Source organism: Acinonyx jubatus, chromosome B2 (assembly GCF_027475565.1).
Source record: "Acinonyx jubatus isolate Ajub_Pintada_27869175 chromosome B2, VMU_Ajub_asm_v1.0, whole genome shotgun sequence".
Lineage (NCBI taxonomy): Eukaryota > Metazoa > Chordata > Mammalia > Carnivora > Felidae > Acinonyx > Acinonyx jubatus.
This window is the reverse complement of record NC_069385.1, coordinates 51,907,712-51,922,927: the sequence shown is the minus strand read 5'-3', so window position 1 is coordinate 51,922,927 and position 15,216 is coordinate 51,907,712. Positions and strand designations below refer to the sequence as shown.

General features: G+C 44.6%; 1 protein-coding gene across 3 annotated transcripts in view; it reads right to left on the bottom strand.

Moving 5' to 3' along the window:
- Positions 1-1,980: 1,980 nt before the first annotated feature.
- The window catches only part of SLC22A16 (solute carrier family 22 member 16), a 41,452-nt gene continuing 28,216 nt past the window's right edge, over positions 1,981-15,216 (bottom strand). For all 3 annotated transcript variants that reach the window (XM_027057097.2, XM_053222377.1, XM_053222376.1), the window contains exons 5-8: positions 13,072-13,199; positions 10,220-10,329; positions 8,674-8,773; positions 1,981-2,373 (exon numbers count right to left, since the gene is read on the bottom strand). In XM_027057097.2, the coding sequence (XP_026912898.1) occupies positions 2,164-2,373; positions 8,674-8,773; positions 10,220-10,329; positions 13,072-13,199 (548 nt within the window). In that variant the 3' untranslated portion in view covers positions 1,981-2,163. The remainder of the gene's footprint in view (positions 2,374-8,673; positions 8,774-10,219; positions 10,330-13,071; positions 13,200-15,216) is intronic.

Sequence of the window (15,216 nt, the reverse complement as noted above, 5' to 3'; positions counted from 1 at the left end):
AGTCTCCAGAACTGTGAGAAACAAATTTCTGTTGTGGAAGCCCCCCAGTCTGTATTCTGCTATGGCAGCCTTAGCAAACTAATATAGACCATAGAAAGAAAGTCGAGAAAACACCAAAGATTAACAAGGAGGGAAAAACCTAAGTAACAGTAGAAAAACAATGGGGCCCTTGTGTGGCTCAGCTGGTTAAGCGTCCGACTTCAGCTCAGGTCATGATGTCACAGTTTGTGAGTTCGAGCCCCACATTGGGCTCTGTGCTGACCGCTCAGAGCCTGGAGACTGCTCCAGATTCTGTGTCTCCTTCTCTCTCTGCCCCTCCCCCACTCACACTCTGCATCTCTCAAAAATAAATAAACATTAAAAAAATTAAAAAAAAGAAAAACAAGCTAAGGTTAAAGGAAAAAAAGAGACACAAGAAGAGGTGAGATAAAAGAGAAAGAAAATCTCCCTCTCATATCCTTCTATTATTTTGTTTTTCCTTACAAAGGGAGAGAGGTTTGGGGGGTTTTTTATTTTCCAAGTGGAAAGGCCAAGTGAAGAACTGAGAGATTATCCAGGGAACTGAATTAATATAAAAAGTCTGAATAATTCGGGGCAAATCCCTTTTTCCCCCTTAGCAATGCTTTTTTCTTGGGGGGGGGGACAGAGAGAGACAGAGCATGAACGGGGGAGGGGCAGAGAGAGAGGGAGACACAGAATCGGAAACAGGCTCCAGGCTCTGAGCCATCAGCCCAGAGCCTGACGCAGGGCTCGAACTCCCGGACCGCTAGATCGTGACGTGGCTGAAGTCGGACGCTTAACCGACTGCACCACCCAGGCGCCCCTAGCAGTGCTTTTTAAAAACCAGTATCTATAAGTTGTCTTAATCCTTTTACTTGCCTCTGCCACTAATACTTCACCAAATTCTTTTTTTTTTTCCTTTGAGAGAGCGCGCGCTGCGCACGCAAGCAGGGGAGGGGCAGAGAGAGAGAGGGAAAGAGAGAGAATCCCAAGCAGGATCTGCACTGTCAACACAGAGCCGGATGCAGGTTTCAAAGTCATGAACCGGGAGATCATGACCTGAGCTGAAATCAAGAGCTGGACACTTCATTGACTGAGCCACCCAGGTGCCCCAGTACTTCACCAATTCCAATAAAGCATCTCTGACAGCTCGATTTCAAGAGCAAAGAAGAAAAAAATAATGAGCTTCTGATGAAACCATAAGAAAGAAAAAATCCAAAACTTATAGCAAACTTGTCTGAAATGTATTCTTCTAAAGGTAAAATTATGCCCAAATTTTGCTGTTGAAATGTTCAGGATGTTAAACTGAACATATTTGCAAAATACGGTTTTAGATAAAGTTGAGGAAACAAAACTTAGTACTAAAAAAAAAAAAGTAAAATCTTCCTGTAAAAAAAAAAAACTCTCAAAAATGAATACTTAATGTTTTTGTTTTTGTTTGTTTGTTTTTTTACATTGGTGACAGATCCAAATGGTACTTAGAGTCAATTTCCTGGATGATCTGCAAACAAAAATTTTGCAGTGCACTAAAATGCCACAGTTTCTCTGTAGCTTGAAGGAGACTTAGGGAGGGCATTCGGCAAATTTAGGAGAGATAAGAATGTCAGACTAGAAAACTCATGCCTTGTGTCCCGAGGGTGCTGGAAAGCAAGATCCGTTTTTTCTGCAGCTATGGTTTTCACGGTTAAATTATGAAGACAAACATTTTTTGACAGAGCATTTCTGAATAAAACTTGCATTTAGAGCTAGGATTCTCCTAAGAGGGAAAGGAATATCAGAACTAGAATCTTCAAAGGGCTTTGTCAAAAGCTGCCATGCCCATTTTTCCCAGTCCACAGTTCCCAAGGACCCTGGTCCTGAAGAGAGTGTGGGTCTTCCCTCAGGCAGGCACAGCAGGGGACAGGGGGGAAGGTTGAGAATCAATGACATATAAGAACAAATAGGAAGAAATATTTTGTGGCAATAAAGCGGCGTAAAAAATGAGAATTCTCATCTTGGTTTTATTTCTTTTACTTTTACAAAATTATCATTTTAAGACTTTCTTACAAAAAATTTTTAAAAGACACATACAAATCACATTCAGGAGATGAGAATAATATTCCTCGAATACAAAGTCATGAAAGTAAACAATATTTCAGGTGCTAGACGGCACATACGGCACGTTTATTCACTAAGACCAGAAACCCCTGAGTCAATCACTTCTATTTTTTCCAACGCAGTATTATTGGTTGTGGGAAATAATTTGCCTGAACTATCTTTTTCTGTATCCTGTTTAGCAGCTTCCTCCCAAGTCGTTGCCAGAGGCCTTCCCATGGTTTCTGGAAGCATTAGTGACAGCACTCCACTGATGAAGGCCAAAATCCCAACAAGCAACTAGAAGGAATTTAAAAAAAACAATAATAAGTGACATACCCAGAAAGCAACGTACCCTTCAGAATAATAATTTCTGAGCCCTTTTCAGAGGCAATAGAATTAAATTTGATGTAACAGTTGTCATTTTTATTTCCTGGTGAAATCTTTGGTTACTTATACAGAACTAGGCTTTGGTTACTTATGCAGTCCGGCATAATGGTCACTCATCACTTCATTGACCACTATGGAGACCTACTCAATAAATCCCAGTTGTGCCTAGAGTAGTACTCTTGCAGGCACTGTCCTAGGAGATGCATGGGGGGAAAAAAGTCCTTATTGCATCTTCCCGGATCCCAGAGTCTTAGAGAGAAACCCAGCAATTGAGCCTTGGGTTGGGACTTAATGGTCAGAGACTGCCTTGGTCAACCCTGTCCTTACCCCCAAAATTGGTACACTGTCAGTGTTCAGTAAGTGGCACAGAATGAATGAATGACTGAATGAATGCACAAATGAAATGTTTCAATGAACCAAAGCCTACAGAATTTAGGGAGAAACCAAACAAAGGCAAATGAAAACTAATTGCTACTTTGGGGGGTAAGGATCCATCTAATTTCCTTAAAAAATAATTCAGTGTTTCTTTACTTTCCAAATTTTGACACATCAAAGGCAACCTTCTAGATTAGCACCAAGGTGTGTGCCTTTAAAAATGCAAATCACATTACACCAATTTTACCTCAATTTTTAAAATGCAAATCTATATATCTATTCTCTGTTGAGCCGTATGAGATGCTGGGTGGATTCTGGAACTAAACCTCCACACAGTCTGTAAAAATGTGTTCCATCCTTACATAATTCAAACTCGTCCAGCCAAAACTACTGCCTGGGAAGAGCCCGTAAGTTAGATGGTTTTCCCGATAAATCCGCATACTTGGTGCTTTTACCACCTCTGAGAATGTGAAACGCAAAGCACACAGAGCAACCATGATGTGATGCACGGCCGCCTCAACAATACACGTGGCCTTGAGAAGACAGGGCTTGGTTTTGTTTTGTGGAACGCTGATAACCTAATTCTTAGACATGAGCAAGCCTAGAAGCAGTAGCAGAATTCAAAGTGATCCTCCAAAGGACGCTTGAAGGCATCTTTGGTGCCTCGAGAAGTAGCAGGTACATCCATCGAATAAGTCAAAACAAGAAATAGAATCCCAGACAGGACCGGGGTTTTCTTTTTGGCTTGGCAGTGAGAAGAGTCCCGCAGTACACAAACCCATAGCCCTCCAGCCCCTCCTCTCTATCAGCAGAAGACCTGGCCTCCCAGCCCCCTGGTCAGCTCCCTCCAGCCCCTCCAGCCTCCTCACAAGCCCCTACCCCTCATGCCCCACCTCTCACTCCCCCTTCATCCTCTCCAGACCCCACTGCCTCCGGCCTCGGCCTCAGAAGGGGGCTCCTCTATCAACAGGCCTCCCTCCTTCTCACAGGTTTTTGACCTTTTCCTTTCCACTGGTTGTTTTCCTTCAGTAAAAACAACAGTTCTCGAGCCTCTTATAATCTCTGTACCCACTCCTCCTGGGAACTTGTTCTTGCTACCTGTGTGAACTTGAGCAAGCTACCTAAACTTCCGGCTCCTCGGTTTCCTTATCTGTGAAATGGAAATAGCAATAGAACCTCCCTCAGAGGACAGTTGAAAGGTTTAATTAAAGGACACATTTAAGGCACTTAAACAGTGCCTGACCACGGTAAGCAGTCAATAAATGCGATTTTATCATTCGAAGAAGCCAGAGAGGCCCTCAGCCTGGGCCTACACCACTCTGGCTGCTGGCTCATCCCCCGCACGGCGGCCATTGCTTCCCGCTGTCCTCTCTCCCTCTCCTTCCACCCACAGGAGCTGCGCTTCCCAAGCCACAGACTCCTAGCTGCCAACCAACCAGACATTTTCCTGTCCTGGTCCTTCTTGGCCACTGTCCTCTCCTGCCTTCCTCACTTCCTCTCTTCCTTTGGGGTCCTGGTCACCTCCCCACCTCCCTGGCTGCCGGACCCGGGCCCTCCGTCCATCACGCCTTAAATGCCATCGTTCCTAGGGCTCTGCTCTTCAGTCTGCTCACCCCTCCCACCCCCCCTCCCCCACCCCCCCCAGCTCCAGACCTGGAAAGGCGTTGCCTCCCAGACGCCTCTGCCGGCCGTCCTGCAGGTGCCTCACACTCATCACACACAATTCCAGGGCGCTGTCCTTCCCCACTTCAACCCTGTGACTCCTCCTGAGTTCCTTCCAGCCCCAAGAATGGCTCTGGCATCCCTCCTGCTCCCCACCTCCAGCACAACTAACGGGTCACCAGGTCCTGCGGAGGCGACTTTTCCATCCTGTCATCTCTAAGCCGACTGTAGTAGGCATGCACCTCCCTTCTGACCTCCTTTGACATCCCTGCCTGTTTTTCCAGATTTATCTCCTGACACCCACAACCCACCCTAGCTGTTAGCAATAAGCTCGCCCCCAAACCCACACTGGCCATGTTCCTTTTTTCCTGTAAGCTGTTGCCTTCCTGTTCCCTGTAATAGGTCAACTTATAAGATATCAGAAAGCTTATTGTACATGAGTTCAGCTTAAACTCACCTTTCATGAATAATTGAGATAAAAAGCTTATGTAGTTCCCTATTAGGGTTATGGGAAATTACTAACCGCCCTATCTCGCTTCTGTAACTTCGCCTGCTTGCTAAATAGATAACTTAGGTTGCAAAATGCTCCCCCACCCCTTCTACCAAGATCTAGCCTAGGCAAGACCAAAATGTAAAAAGTCACGAACTCACTCCCCACGGTATCTTAGGTGTCTAACTCTGGTCATTTTAAACCCTCTTAGGACAAAGAACTTTAAATTGATAGGTTCCCGCCAAGACTAACGTCTCTGTGTCACAATATGAATGGCTACCATGAAATGCTGTAAATTGTAATTGGTTAACTAAATAATGACGTACTCTGACTTGCTAAAATCCACATAAGCTCACTGCTACTTTTGTTTGGGGCCATTCTCTGCACTTTTTTCTCCTTAAGATCAGGAGATCAGGTTTGGCCCAGCCGGGAATAAAATCTTGCCTCGCTTCTATTTGGTGTCTGGTGTTTTTTTTTTTTTTTTCCCCCCGACAGCACCCTGTTTCATTCCCCCTGCCTAGAATTCCCTTCTCTCCTTGTCCCCTGGCTGACCCTCACTGGCTCTTCCAGACACAGATTAAAGGCCCCCTCCTCCAGGAAGCCTCCCCTCTGGCCTTAGCCTGGGTTGGTCGCCCTCTCCTACAACTCATAACTCTGGCATTCCCTACATGCAGCCTTCATCTATAGCCCTTGTCTTTGGGGCTCGGGATGGTTTGTTCTTCGGACTTCCCCACCACACTGGACCGATGTCTCTCAAGAAGAGGCTGTTTCTCTCATCTCTGCTCCATAGCACCTAACAGAGGGGTTGGTTCAAAATCAACACTCAGTAAATCTTTGCCAAACTCAATGATGAATTCAAAACTGATATGAATTAGAGTCCACTCTTTTTCAGATTACCAGAAAACAATGGTTGATAAAAGAAGCATCAGAATGAGTGATTTTCATGTGCTTCTTTTCAAAAGAGAAAGACAAACTTATCTTTTAGTTTAGCATTTCCATTCCTTCAAATGAAAATATTGGCTCCTTAGGCAGTTTGACTCCCGTAAATAAGCTGAATGAGAAATTTAATCATTTATTGTTTTTACTCATTTAAAACAACAAGCAACATCTGTTGCATCCAAAGGAACCATATTCACAGAATAGCCCTGCAAATATATACAAGATCCTCCTGACCGGGGTCGTCTTGGGGAAAGGGGACTAGGGCGGTTCCAGGTCAGGGTGGAGGAGGAGCTCAGTTTTTCGTATTCCCTTTTGTACTGTTTGTTTAACCTCATGGGTGTTTTGTTTAACCTCATGGGTGTTTTGCTAGTTATCGGTTTTTCAAAATACAGTAACAAAATCTGGTATTTGGTTTGAATCCAAGCTCTGTCACCTCTAGGGTATGTGACCTCGGGCTAATGATTACTTTCTATTCATCAGCCTCATCTGTAAAATGGGGATAGCAATGAACAGTATCTGCATTCTATGAAGACCAATTTTCGTGGCTTTGCATAACAAGTGCCATTTAAGTATCTGTTGGATAAAATTTAAAATCCCTCTTGACTACATAGCCCCTAATTGACTCTTACGGGTGTCTTTTTTTTTTTCATCTTTATTAGTTTTTAGTATTTTTATAGTAGCTTGCTTTTATAGATATATGTATCTTCTGTATGTTTCAGCTTATTGGTTTCAAAAACGCCTTCTCCATTTTTATCTTCTACTTATTTAATGAGGAACACAAAGTGCTAGCCTAAAGGAGATGCTTCTAGAAAAACCCATGCCCTAAAAAGGATGGTGGGCTCTCCAAAAACACCTCCCCGCACAGGCTAGACAGCACATATCATTTCTCAACCTCAGGGTCAGCCCATAAAATATGCTGGCATCCCAACACCTCAGTTAAGCAAACTTGACTGAGTGCCTGTTGCTGGAACGTGAGATTCCCAAAGACATCCAAAGAGCAGGTGTACCTGTGCGTGCAAGGTGATTTTTTTAAGGTAGCATCACACACTTTGTTCTATTGTGAGATTTTGTTAGTGTATTTTGAAAAACCGATAACTACCAAAACACCCATGACTTCTCTGACAATAGTGTTGAAGACAAAGATAATTTTAAAAAGCCAGTCTATTTGATTTAAAATATCAAATAAATTATAACGTGAGTGGCACACAGGGTGAGGGAAATGCTTCTGCTGGACACAGTTGTGGGGATACAAAGTGCCCTGTCTTGCAAGAGGCCAACAGTTTAAGGAAGGGGACAAAAACATGCATGAAGATAATAAAGCCAGACTGTGGCCGTGGGCTGGGAAAGGGGCACATATGAAATGCTACACAGACTGAGGAAGGGAGAGGTGGGGTCATGGATCCGGGTCTTTCTCAGAGAAGTCGGGTTTGCTCTGCCTCTTAAAGGGTACATGCAAGTTTAGCAAGCGGAGATGGGAGGAGGCTTCTCTGCAGAGGGGAACAGGCACAGGAGGAGAGAAGGGTGCAGAGGAGGGAAGTGGGTGAGGAAACAAAACAGGACAGGGGCGATCTGCAGGGGGTCCATTTGGAAAGGACTTCAACATCCGGAAGAGCTTGGAGTTTAGTCCATTCTGAAGGTGACGGGGCAGTTGGGTCAGAGCTGTGGTCTGGTAAACTCTTCTGACAGGGTGGGGGTGAGCGCAGGGAGAGGATCTGGGAGGCAGAAGGTGGGGGCAACTGAACTGGAAGCAAGCAAGCTGGGGTGGTTTTGAGAAAGAAGGGGAGGATTTGGGGTCATGGGTTGGGAGGAGAGGGGGACAGAAGCACAGGGTAAATGAAACGCTGATGCTCAAGTGTCAGGCTGGAGGCCACGGACTCCTAACCCAAAGCGGGAGACAGAGGAGAAGGGCTCTAAAGCACTGACCCCTTCAGTCTGGGAAAAGCTGACTTCGTTTGTGAGACACCCAGGGAGAATATCCATGAGCCCAGCGGAAGGGTGGGTTTGCAGCTTGGAAGGGAAGGAAGAACTGAGAAGAGGTTATCCATGCAGGGACTGGGGAGGATAGCCGGGATGGCTCCCAGAGAGTGAGTCTAGTTAAGGGGAACCCAGAAAAAGAATGAGGAGCCTTGAGGACGAGAGGGGACAGCCTAGACAGAGCTACGGCAAAGAAATTCAGGAGAGGGCACCTGAAGGAAGGGGGAGAGGGCCACAGACCCAGGGCTCTCCCCCTAGTCTCAGAGCACCTCAGGCCGCCCCCAAACCCTCCCTGCCTCCCTAACCCCCCACCCCACCTGCTTCCCATCTTCTTCCTCCTCACCATGAAGAGCCTGTCAAGTTTCAGGTAAGCTGAAAACCAGGACCCTAAACCTCTCCACCAGGCACCACAGAACCCTCCAAGCGGCAAGCAGCCTCCAGAATTGACCCTGACCAGCAGGCATGCAGCGGGAACCCAGAGGGAGGACGGACAACAGAGCTCTCCCCACGCAGCTGCATGAGATGGGAGGGGAGAGGGTCCTTCCACAGTGGGCACGATTGCGGTTAACAGCTCACCAGTGGTGGAAGGGATCGACCAACAGGAAAACAGCAGCCACCACTCTACTTACCGACTGGTGAGCTGTTAATCACGTTTCTAGAAACCTCCATCATTGAATTACAAATTGGCTTCCAATGAGTAAAGAGATAGAAGGCAGTTAGCTGCTCTGCCTCTCTGCTGTCTCAGTGAGGGCCTATAAACTGATGGACACCTGTGGTAGGAAGTTCCAAATGCTGGAGAGGTAAACGCAGAACGGGGCCATGATGCTTCCCACGCGGCTCACCATGCTGCCGCTTCCCACGGCCAGCGACCTGCAAACGGGGGAGGAGCGTTAAGACAGCAGCCACGGGGTGCCTGGGTGGCTCAGTCGGCTAAGCATCCGACTTCAGCTCAGGTCATGATCTCACGGTTTGTGAGTTCGAGCCCCGCGTCAGGCTCTGTGTTGACAGCTCAGAGCCTGGACCCTGCTTTGGATTCTGTGTCTCCCTCTCCCTCTGCCTCTCACCCACTTGTGCTCTGTCTCTCTCTCTCTCTCTCTCTCTCTCTCTCTCTCTCTCTCAAAAAATAAATAAATAAAATGTTAAAAAAAAAAAAAAAAAGACAGCAGCCAGAACTGAAGCCCAGCGGAGCACAGAGGCAGCCCCTGTCCGCATGCCCAGCACAAAATAAACCTAAGAACACTTACGCTCGTCCTAATATACTTGAAAATCATTTCACACTGTTTCAAGAATCACTTGTGATCTATATCCACGTTCTGTGAAACAGTGGTGTATACAAGCATACAGAGAGTTCAAGACCAAAAAAAAAAAGATAAACCATTCTTCCTTTGCTACGCAGATGAGGCCCTTCTATATATTCATTCAGTCTAACATTGAGAATAACATCAGCCTTCTAGAGCAGGAATTCCTTTGGGGTAGGGAATGGGAATTTGGGAGAACGGAAGATTTATACCTGTGGAACATTCTATTTCAATTTTTTAAAGCCAAGTAATATCTTTTTTTAGGTTTATTTATTTATTTTGAGAGAGACAGACAGTGCGAGCAGGGCAGGGGCAGAGGGAGAGAGAGAATCCCAAGCAGGCTCTGCCCTTCCAGTGCATAGGGCTCGATCTTATGAAACAGTGAGATCATGACCTGAGCCAAAACCAAGAGTCGGAGGCCTAACTCACTGAGCCTCCCAGGAGTCCCAAGCAATACCTTAATGTGCTTTTTGTTAAAAGTTATGTAAGGAAACCTTACAGAATATCTAGTAAGAAGGAAAAAATGTATTTTTTAAGTGCATAAGTATCTCTTATTAAACCAAGGAGAAAGGCTCTAGGAGAAACCAAATCTGCCAAACACCTTGATCTTGGACTTCTAGCCTCCAGAAAATAGATTTCTGCTGTTTGACCCAAACTTTGGTGTTTTGTTACAGCAGCCGTAAAAATTAAGACAAGTGACATCAGAACATCAAGAGACACATCCTGAGAAGATTAGCCTTGAGTCGTATGGAGAGTCAGTGTAAGTCAACTGCACTTGAGATTTAGAATGGTTCTAGAATAATAGAGTGTGATTTCATAATTTCTTTACTATCCTTGCTAATGAAGTGTAGACAAAGCCTCCGATTCGGAATTAGCGTCATCCTGTAACTTTCTCATTATCTCAGCGCTCCAGTAACTGCTACCGAAAGAAAGCATTTATACTCAAAGGCCAAATATATTGAAATGACATGTAAGTAAAAGACAACAAGGAAACAGAAGAAAAATAAGTAGTTCTTACCTTACCATGGTTGGATACAGCTCTGCTGTATAAAGGTAAATGAGGCCAAACGCTGCCCCTATGGCAAACTTTCCAGCCATGGTCACCACCACAGTCCAAATAAAGTAATTCTGGAAAGACATGGATTAGCAAAATAGACCATCATAAGTAACACTTTTAAACAGAAAATATAAAATCTTTAACATTATTATTTAAAACTTTCTAACTGCCCAGGATTTTTCAGAACAATAAAAAGTTTTATTTCTCTGAATTTGTTTTGTGATCTCTACTCCTGGTCTGGAAAAGCTTTCCGTCTTTATGAAATTTAGGGAAAAGTTTAATTGTGCCTCCTCGCAGCCTTGGAGATTTCAAATTACCCAATTAGAAAAGCCATTTGCAGAGGCTGCTTTGGAATGAGACATGCCCAGATGGTCCTGGTTCCACAAGTAATTGACCTACTCCTTCTGGAAATGATCCAGCAGAAGGAATCAAAGAGCCATAAAAACAAACTGTGTCCTTTGTGACAGTAATCCTCTAGATTATAAGTTATCTTCAGAAGATAATTTGAAGGCGATAAACTGAACTATTAAAACATTTTTTTTTCTTCTTTTGGCTGATAACATTCCTCAACAGTGAAACCCCTCAGCGCCTCCAACTCTGTTTCTGCTGTCCCTGCTTGTGCTCCACTTCCCGCTGTGTTCACAAAGACCTCCCACATTCCATCTTTTCTCTCCTCCCCTATCTGCCAGCTGGATGTTGAGACTCAGGTGACCCTGGAGTCCCGACACTGAGGATGGCAGCGCCTTGGTCTACCTGAATCCCTGAATGACTCCATGGAGCCAGATACTCTCCCTCCACTTCTGCCTACAACCAGGTGCATCCACATCAAACTTTCTAAGAACGAGAAATAAATATCTGCTTTGGGAAATCACTGAGATTTGATGATGCCTCTAATAAAGCAACTAATGTCACACGGTCACCCTATAAACTATGTGTTTGCCAAATGAATTTGTTGACAGTCCCTTTTGTAGACAGTATTTGCTGAATGAATTAATGTCACTTGAAAAAACCGAAGCGTGTTGACATTGCCATGTGGGGAGAGATTTTATTAGAAGGGAGAAATTTGTAGGTAAGTGTTAGTGCCCTGTTTCTAGAAATCCCCGCCATCTACTTTCCTGTCTTCCCCATGACCATTGGGGCTTAACCACTATATAACTCAAAGGTTCTGGGGCTCCCGTAAATCTTCACCAGCTCAAAAGCAGCTGCCATCACTCAACTAGTATATCTGCAAATTACTTTAAAAAGCAAACTAGGGGCACCTGGGTGGTTAAGTCGGTTAAGTGTTGACTCTTGATTTCGGTCCTGATCTCACAGCTCATGAGATTAAATAAATACACTTCAAAAAATTTCTTTTAAACAAACCAAAAACGGTATGGATGAAGTCCCCTCACGGTCCTCTGAGTCTTTTTACTGCATTCATATTAGTTGTGTATCAATCACTTGGAAATTTCAGGTACATAAACAATTTGATTTGCCAACCTTGATAATTAAATGAAGTATTACTACAAAAGGAAGTCACTGGGTAACTTAAAGTAAATTTCAAACAATATGCAAAACTTAAAATGCCTTGCTCTAAATGTTGAGATACTATTGCTAGATAACGATACAATCGTTACAGAAAATTATAGAAGGTATTTTATTTTTATTTTTTTCAGCGTTTTTTTTATTTATTTTTTGGGACAGAGAGAGACAGAGCATGAACGGGGGAGGGGCAGAGAGAGAGGGAGACACAGAATCGGAAACAGGCTCCAGGCTCCGAGCCATCAGCCCAGAGCCATCAGCCCAGAGCCATCAGCCCAGAGCCTGACGCGGGGCTCGAACTCACGGACCGTGAGATCGTGACCTGGCTGAAGTCGGACGCTTAACCGACTGCGCCACCCAGGCACCCCTATAGAAGGTATTTTAAAGTATTGTTATAGTGACTATATTTTCCAAATCAAGAATGAAAATAGGTTCTGATAACATTTGGGGTGGGGGGGAAGGGAAGAAAAGGAGCCCTTTTTGACGCAAGAGTTATTCTAGGGGATGGAGTTTGCCCAAATGCAGGAATAGGAAAGTTGTTTGAGTAGTTTCTCAGTGAGAAACTGCATTTTTGGGAACAAGCTCCTTGTGGGATTTAGGCATACTAGAAATTGGAAACTACTAATCTACTGCAATGAAAAACAAGATATTCAAATTAAAATAGTCCTGAATATAAAATTCATTTTATCTTTCAGATGTCTCTATGGCTTCCTCCCTCCTTCAGGTTTCTAATCCACTGTCACCTTCTCTGAGAAGCACACCATCCCCCATCACCCTGGATAAAATAAAATAGTACACATGTCACACACACGTGCACGCATGCACACACACACACACACACACACACAAATACACTCTATCCCTTATCTTGTTTTGTTTTTCTTCATACTTCTAGAAACTTGATTCACTGTGTGTCTCCAGCAACTAGAAGAACTCCTGGCACATAAGAGATGCCAGATACATATTTGTTAAATGAATGAATGTTTAAGATAATGATAATCACTGGAAGGCGTGATCTACTTTCCTCATTCAGGATCACTATGTTTACAAAATGCAACACGGGCCATCTCTGGGAAGTGAGATTACGGGCTTTTTTTAATTTTAACATATTTTTCCTTAATTTTTTTTACAATGAACATGTATTATTTATGTAACACAGAAAGAATGGTTTTTTTTAAAGAAAACATTTAAAAATGTTATGTATATATGCTGTTCATATGTCTGAATGGATCTTCGTACTTCCTGTCATAATACAACTAACCGTGCCCTAAAGAAAACAAAAAATAACTCACCTTGGGGATCACCATAATGACACCACAGAGCAGTGCACCTGAGATAAGGGAGAACACCAGAACTTTTCTTCTCCCTATACTGTCCATCCCCAAGCACATGAAGATGTAGGCAGGAATTTCCACTGCACCTGTCATTGAGCAAAAGGGCTCTCTATAAGTCATGGCAACCAACTGCACAAGGGGACCTCTCCTTCTAACCCACCACCCAAAAGGAATGGTTAGCCCTCTCCCCACTTCCAGGAGCCCCCAAGAACACCCATTGACTGCCTGAAAGGCGGGAAGACCTAACCCTTTTAAATCCCCTGGAGTGAGGAGGATGTTTCCTGTGAAGGGCACTGATGCTCACACAATCCACCTGGCACTTATCACCTGTCCCAGGGATCCTGCCCCCTACCAGGCTGTCAGCTCCCCAGTACACAGCATGGTGTCCAGAGGACAGACCTGTCGGATGAATAAATAAGTAAATTCATAGATGACATTGATAAGTTCTGCTCTTTGGTTTCTCGTGCTTGGCAGAACTAGGAAAAATTCTATATTAGTAACTTCAAATTTAGGAACTAAGTAGAAAATTCAGTGTCGGCTAGGTACACAAACTAATGAAAATGTGTGATGGGTTTTAAACCTAACATTGAAAACTCTAACACAAGGGGCGCCAGGGTGGCTCAGTCAGTTAAGCCTCTAACTCTTGCTTTCAGCTCATATCATGATCTCAGGGTTCATGGGATAGAGCCCTGCATGGGGCTTTGTGCTGATCGCTGGGAGCCTGGAGCCTGCTTCAGATTCTGTGTCTCCTTCTCTCTCTGCCCCTCCCCTGCTTGTGCTCTGTCTCTGTCTCTCTCTCTCTCTCAAATATAAAATAAAACATTAAAAAATATTTAAAACTCTAACACAAGGGGCACCTGGGTGGCTGACGCGGTTAAGCATCCAACTCTTGGTTTCAGCTCAGGTCATGATCCCAGGGTTTGTGGGATCAAGCCCCGCATGGGGCTGTGTGCTGACAGTGGGCAACCTGTTTGGGATTCTCTCTCTGCCTCTCCCCTGCTCGCGCTCGCTCTTTCTCAAACCAAATAAATTAACTTGAAGAAAAAAAAATCCCCTATAGAACAAAAACTTCCTCTGGCCTCTTCTTACTGCCCCACAGCAAAAGTAAAGAGCTGGATCTAGTCCATAACTAACTTAAAAGCTCTTCTGTTGCAAAACCAAAGTTTGCATCGGAGATCCAAAGCAAAAAAGCTATGTATCTACCAGCCACAATGAAACAGGGAGCAAGCTCGACCCAGCTGCACAAACCCCACAACCGCCCTTAGGAAACTGCCATCTTTTCGCAGCCCAGATCTTCCATGTAATTCAGTCTTCAAGTTCCTTCCTCCCTCTGCAGCTCGCCTAAGCTCGGGACACAACTGGGCCACCACCTCTTAGGAGCGACCTGCACTTGTCCTTGCAACTACAGAACACCACAAACACCTGGAGAGGCAGGTGTGCATCTATCTGTACATCTCCCACACGTCTTCTGAACACGTCACAGGGGTAGATAACATATTTTCGGAGTGAATGGTCTTAGTAGTACATTAGAAACTAAACTCAGTTGCCGCTGCTCAAAAACAGTGGCTCAGGCAAAGGCAAAAAATAAGCCGCCCTTGAGAGCCGGTCTCTCCGTTTCACTGAAATGGAAAACAGACACCTCTGGAGGAAATGCCTCCCTTCCACAGACTCTGGACCCTGTGATAAAGTCCATGCTTTTAGGCCGGATCGGTTTGTACATCTGTTACTCTACTCTTTTTTTTTTTTTTCCAAGACTTTATCAAGCACTTTTCAAGGTCAAATAAGAGACAACGATCCACAAAAGAGCCGCATGGGGGTAGCCCTGGGTTAGTGTCCCCACTTTACAACGGAGATTAACTGCTTTGAGCGGAAGAGTAAGTGACAGCTCAGGGACTAGAAGCAAAGTCTTCAGGAGCCAAGACTCCTCTCCTGCAGCCTCCCTCCCCCACTGCCCCCCTCCCTGCCTGACTCCTGGAGTCTAGCAACGCTTGGGCAGCAACTGTGAAATGGCTGAAGAGCATTTAAAGTACCCTAAACTGGTTTTCCTTGAGTTGTCACTTCAGGATACTGATACTACATCTAATTTTGACAGTGTCTGGGATA